The following is a 6,460-nucleotide window of genomic DNA, read 5'->3' as shown; positions in this document are numbered from 1 at the left end:
TCTAGGCAAGCTAAAGTGATACATCAGTGAAATGTACACATTGTACAATGTTTAAAAGTTTCTCACTTAAACGACAATCACTTATTTTGGATCACATCATTTATGGCAGTATGCATTGTGTGACATTGCATGACACAGTGCCAGATGAAGACACTCTATTAATAGAGCTAGTGTCAGCAGGTGGGTTCAGGCAGATTAACCCACCGCTGCATCGGTTACAGAAGTTCTGTCGGCAGTGTGGGAAGTTCAACTTGGCAAGATAATGCCAAGATAAAACACACTTTTATCACACTCCTAAATTTGTGGCTAACAGCGTGTCGGCAGCCATCAAGTCCCGCCCCCTCTGTGTCAGTGGTCAAAGTATAAATACATCTCGTCACCTTTAACCAGTGGCAGCTCCCACTCAGGGAGTCAGAGGGACCCGCAGCCCACCCGGAGCGGATGTAATAGTTTACATTTTCATACGTGCTTTTTTTGTTTTTTAATTTTAAAATTTCCATTTTTTTTTCTCCGCTTTTGAACAATTCGGGTCGAGTGCGTTGTCTTAGCAACTCCTTCGGGCCTGCAACTGCTGCGTTCAAGGTCAGTACCACGACAGGTGCTGCAGAGGACAAACTGAACAGCGTGACCGCCCTGCATTTAAACAGCAGACATTGTGAAGAGAAAACATAATTACATGTACATTTATACACATATATACATATGCATGTTACGGACCTGATTTGTTTGTATTGGTTTGTAATGCAGAAAACACAGTGTGATAAAAAATAATAAAGCAAAGAACTTTATTAAAGAGAAGCTGTTTGGTTAAAGATAGCGGACAGCTGGAGGCTTCATTGTCGATGTCTCTGAGTTAATCAAAGAAAAGTCACCCATTTGACCTCAACTATTCATTTTATCTGATAATCACGGCACGTTACTCAATGTTTTTTCATTATTCTACTTTTATCTTAGAACTACTCCACTACATACCATGATGAAAATATTGTACAGTTTACTTTCCTGTGTTTATTTAACAAAGGTAGTGACTTTAAAATTACATTTGCAATAAGCTTGAGAAATAATGCATTTTGCCAGATGAACATGGCCAAAATGTAAGTAATTCAAAATAGATTAAAAATGGAAAACTCTGGAAGGACCACATGAGCAGTATTCAAGGCAGACGAGGTGGAAAGGAAGGCCTAAATTAATGCAAGTATACTGTACTTTGCAAGTACAATTCAGAGGTTCTTCATTACTCTTCTAATTTATACTTCTGCTCCACTGTGTTTCACAGGCGGAGGAAATTTACTTCTTACTATATTTCTTTCACAGGCAGTTGTTTTTACATATAAAAGATACATCATTTCACCAAATGTGATTATTATGGATTAAAGTACCCTACAATCAAACAATTAGCACTACATTGAGCAACTATATTAAACAACCATTTCCGATCAATACAATTGTGATTAGCCTAATACTTTTTTTTTTTTTTTAATACTTCGGTAGTTTTACTTCATTACGTCGATGTTAAAAAAAAAATAGAAAAGACATTTTGAAGGTAAGTTGGTTCAATCATTACGATACAGAAAGTAAATCAAGTATATACCACCTCTAATAATATTTATCAAGGCTATTACTGTATACTTCACACAGTGACCTGAATCAAGATTAATTTCCAAGCAGAAAAGTCGATGTTTAGTTTCAGTTGTAATAGATTCATCTCATAGAAACATTGAACTCCCTCTTGCACAGTACGAGAGTACTGGCGAGAGAACGATGAGGGCGAGATGGTGATGACCAACATTTCGGCCATCAGTGTTTTATTCGTGTGAGATAAAGAACCCCCTACGAGTAATGCCACGCGGTGTCATTGCACAAGTGAAACCCGGTTTGGTTGTTGACCGGTCTGATGTGCATGTGTTCAGGAGCCTCCGGAGCTCTTTCCCTTCACCATGGGGATCAAAGCCGCGCTTCCCAAATATGAGATCTATTTCTACAACACGGTGCTTTGTCTGGCCCTCTTCTGGGCCTCCAGCTGGATCCTTGACCTGTCCAGTTGTGAGTATGACGCCGTACACACAAACGCATGCCGAACAACATCATTCTGGACAAGTACTGTTATATTCTGCTAAAGAATGTGACCCGTTTGACATAAACTGCCGTCCGTACTGGAATCTACTCGCATACATAAAAGGGCGAAATCAAATCTTTGGAAATCTATTTCACTTAAAGGAAAACTTTTTAGTATATTCTACATTTTCACAGACACAAACCAAGATTTAGGATGATTAGGATGATTAAGAGTTCTTCTCAAGTCACAGTTGGTCAGGTCTGTGGCACCAAACTCCAGTTAGTGTCCACCATTTAATGTATGTGTACAAATAAAAAATGTGCCCTTTATGCTCTCTGGTACCCTCACAAGTAGCTCACGTCTTTTTCACAGCACACCTTTTGACTTCACAGGTGTTACTGCTATATAGCAATAATAATGACTATTGGACTACCACTTACTTACTAATTAGAAAGAAAATAAATAAGAAACCAGTGCCTTTGTTTACCCAGTAACTGAGTGAGGCCGATGTAGCGGCAGAGTTACATTACATTACATGTCATTTAGCGGACGCTTTTATCCAAAGCGACGTACAATAAGTGCATTCAACCATAATTTTTATATTATATATAGAACCATAAAGTTGAGCTTAGCGTGGAGCAGTCCCATACGGACACACTCACTTCACAGGGGCAGAGTCATTGTGCCAGGGGCGAAGAGTTGGAGCTATGTGGACCACGCAGAGGGGATCGGGTGTCAGTATTAATACCACGGAGCACAAGAGCAGAATAGGACTTGTGTTCACTTGTGACAAAGGTTTCACTTAATAAAATTGTCTTGCATTGAATGCAAGACAATTCCAGCAAAAGGAAAACAAAATATGTGACAGGAAATGTGTGTGTCGACATTAGAAATACTCACATTAAGCTTTGTTTCTTTGAATTTCATGATTTTTAAAATGTACGATAGTTTTGTGGTTTTCATACTTTCAGCCAGTGCAAACAGAAAAACTTTTAAAACCAGCGTGAAGCCGGGATGGTACTACTTTGGGAGGAAGATGGTGAGACAACGTTGATATTTAATTGAGCCGTTTGCCATTGATTTAAATATATTACTGACTTGAATTTCTTTCCGTTGCTCTCCAGGATACGGCTGACTTTGAGTGGATGATGTGGTTTTCCACCTTCAAGGAGCACATCCTGTTTGCTCTCTCTGGCCATGTGCTGTTCGCTAAGATCGGCTCCATGTTGGCTCCGCAGGTGCTTCTCCTGACTAACTTATCGATTGACTAATGGAAAAAGAGTGTAATGGAGGAAAGGAATGAGGTTTAATGATCTGAGCAAAAACATTCAAATGCTGTGAAATCAGGGGGAAGAAACACACTGTGTTATCAAGAATACTAAGTGAAATCTTCTTTGTTACAGTTTATTTTTACAACATTGCACCGTTGCTTTTTATATCATTAGCTGAACAGCGGGTGATGAATGGGACCAGGTGGAAAGAATATAAATAGATATATTATGGCAGTTTCGTTTGGTTAACAACACTGCAGACTCTCAGTGTCTAGGTGTAGATTTCATTATTTATTAGTTTTTCTTGATGATAAATTGACATTTTCCAGCAGATGGTAGAATAAATTCTCTTAGAGTCTCTTTGTTATCAATTGACTGTGAAGACAGTTCATTTGTTCGTTTTTGAGCAATATTTATATTTATGGCTTAGAAATACTTCTACGTATTAAAGTCTTCACCAATAAGGGAACTTATTGGGAAAATCTAACAACTACTTACTTGAATTTGTACCTAATTACAGTTCTTGAGTAAATGTCTTAACTCATCCCCGGGGGTGGCACCCCCCCCTCTCCCCTCTGCCCCACAGTACCGGTCCCTGGTGTACATGGTGTACGGGCTGCTGGCCGTGTGGACCAGCATGGGCTGGACCTACGTCACCCTCATCCTGTCCCACTGCATTCTGCTCTACAGCATCTCCTTGGTGAAAATACGCTGGCTCTGCTTTGTCGCCGGCCTTTGCACGCTCGCCACGTTCAAGTGTGAACCCTTCGTGTCCTGGCAGGTAATCTGCTGTACCTGAACAGAAGTTACATTGCAGATATAATATTATTTCAACGCTTTTATTCGCTTTCTTCCACGTAGGCAGGCTTTGTGGAGGGTGACTTTGAGCTACGTCATGTTCTCTTCTACGGAGGTTGTGGGTTTACAATCATGCGCTGCATGAGCTTTGCGCTGGAGAACTGCGAGAGGAAAGAGGGAAACTACAACATCCTGGAGCTGCTCAAGTACAACTTCTACCTCCCCTTCTTCTATTTCGGGCCCATCATGACATTTGATAAGTTTTATATTCAGGTAAGTTAAAGTAGTCAAGGGAAATGTCCATCTTACTTAAAATGAAGTACACGTTGAAGGCTGAAAAGAATCTAACAGTTCAAACCCTCATGTTGTAAACATCACAATATATAATATAAATATCACAGGAACATGTGAAAACATAATAAGTATTTTATGAGGGGGGGGCCCACCGGCAGCCTCCATCACAGAGGAAGCTTTTTTTAACGCCCGTCTGCTGCCCCCTGCAGGCCAACAAGCCGGAGCTGACCAGGAAAGAGGGGGACATGTGGAACATCCGTCTGCAGGGCCTGATTCAACTCGCATCCATCATTGTAGTGGACGTCCTCTTCCACTTCCTGTACATCCTCACCATCCCCTCCGACCTGAAGCTGCTGAAGCATGCGTCTGACTGGGCTCTAGGTCTGTGCCACCTCCCCGAAATCTAACGATTTTACTCACGAGTTACCCAGGGCACACTTATCTGCTGTGTAACAGTACATTGACTGCACAGCTAATACTTGCATTGTTTCCAGTGGGACTAGCCTACTTTAACCTGGTGTATGACTGGGTAAAAGCCGCCATCATGTTTGGAGTCATAAACACGGTGTCCAGACTGGATCATCTGGACCCTCCCAACCCGCCAAAATGCATCACCATGCTCTACGTGTTTGCGGAAACGTGCGTCGAGTTCACACTCATCACATCGAGTCTCATCCTACCGAGAAAATCTGTAAATCTAAAGTAGTATTTTTTTGTCTTTCACAGTCATTTTGACAGAGGGATCAACGAGTGGCTGTGCAAGTGAGCTCCATAAATGTAATTAAAGACTCATGGATCTTTACACATTTAGAGGGTCTGACGCTGACTGATCCACAGGTACGTGTACGATCACCTGGGTGGGAAACATGACAACGTGGTGGACGAGCTGGTGGCCACACTGTGCACGTTCGGCGTCACCATCCTGTGGCTGGGGCCCTGCCCGGCGGTGCTGGTCTGGGCTTTCTTCAACTGTTTTGGCCTCAACTTTGAGCTGTGGACAGCCAGGTTCTTCTCCATGGAGCCCTTTGCTTCGCTTGAGGTCTGCAGGCGTAGGTTGGCTTTTACATTTCACTCAGGACGCTGGCACAAACATTATTTTTAGTTTGTCGATGTCTTATTTACAGGCGGCCATGCCAGAAGCAACATCCCGCCGGATCAGAGCCGTCTTCAATACTTTAAACTTCTGGAGCATTGTGTTGTACAACATCCTGGCCTTGAACAGTTTGGACTTCGCCAAGCTGGTTGCAAAGCGGCTGCTTCTTAAAGGTTATTTTTTTTTTGATTTTGAAAAGAGGTAATCAAATTTGGTTTAATTCCACTAACACGTTGTCTTTTTAACTTCTCCAGGCTTCCCTATAACCACTATCACCGCCATGTTTGTGACCTACTGCCTGATTCAAGTGATCAAGGAGAGGGAGAGGAGGCTGGCCCTCATCGATGACCCTGACCCTCTTCCTCCGGCTCCTCTTCAGAGCGCCGCCACTGCTGCAGCTACACCCGCTGCTGCACCCGCTGCTCCTCCCGGTGCCGCTCAACCAGTCGCGGATCCAAGCAAGGAGAAAGCAGAGTAGATGTTTGATGTTGGCTTCGATCATAGCAAAGGACAAGAGTAGGATAATTGGTCAAATCATTTCAAACCATGAGTTGTGAATCGATGTTGCTGCTGATGTAGAAAACAGCATTTACTGTAAATATGTTTACCATCATTATATAATAATGTCCACTACCAACTCAGAGTGAACAACAACAATTGGTGTAACAAAACTTCCTTTTTATGAAACTTTTCTCATCAATGCAAAAAATAAACTGAAACGATTTGGTCAAATGTGTCTGTATGAGTGTCTGTTTAAATAATAGGAGGGGGCTTTTCTCCAGTACATGAGTCAGAGTCTCATCTTTAGGCATGTGATATATTTCTGTAGTGTTACTTCAGGAGTTGACAGTTATTTCTATTTGATGCCTCCACTCTGGAGACATTTGAAACAGGTCACACGTGTGGTGAATCACAACCCGGACCTGAACATAAAATATATGTAATGAC

The 6,460-nt window shown here is 42.0% G+C and overlaps 1 protein-coding gene across 1 annotated transcript; it reads left to right on the top strand.

Moving 5' to 3' along the window:
• Positions 1-378: 378 nt before the first annotated feature.
• On the top strand, positions 379-6,244 carry hhatlb (hedgehog acyltransferase like, b). Its single transcript, XM_040166891.2, has 12 exons — positions 379-582; positions 1,911-2,043; positions 3,028-3,095; positions 3,181-3,294; positions 3,914-4,108; positions 4,189-4,398; positions 4,629-4,800; positions 4,914-5,058; positions 5,146-5,181; positions 5,257-5,458; positions 5,544-5,685; positions 5,767-6,244. The coding sequence occupies exons 2-12, from the start codon at positions 1,938-1,940 to the stop codon at positions 5,988-5,990; spliced, it is 1,614 nt and encodes a 537-aa protein (XP_040022825.1). The 5' UTR covers positions 379-582; positions 1,911-1,937; the 3' UTR covers positions 5,991-6,244.
• The last annotated feature ends 216 nt before the right edge of the window (positions 6,245-6,460 follow it).

The sequence above is a fragment of the Gasterosteus aculeatus genome, chromosome 21 (assembly GCF_964276395.1).
Source record: "Gasterosteus aculeatus chromosome 21, fGasAcu3.hap1.1, whole genome shotgun sequence".
Classification (NCBI taxonomy): domain Eukaryota; kingdom Metazoa; phylum Chordata; class Actinopteri; order Perciformes; family Gasterosteidae; genus Gasterosteus; species Gasterosteus aculeatus.
The sequence above is the reverse complement of the archived record's forward strand: the minus strand, read 5'-3'. Positions and strand labels throughout refer to the sequence as shown.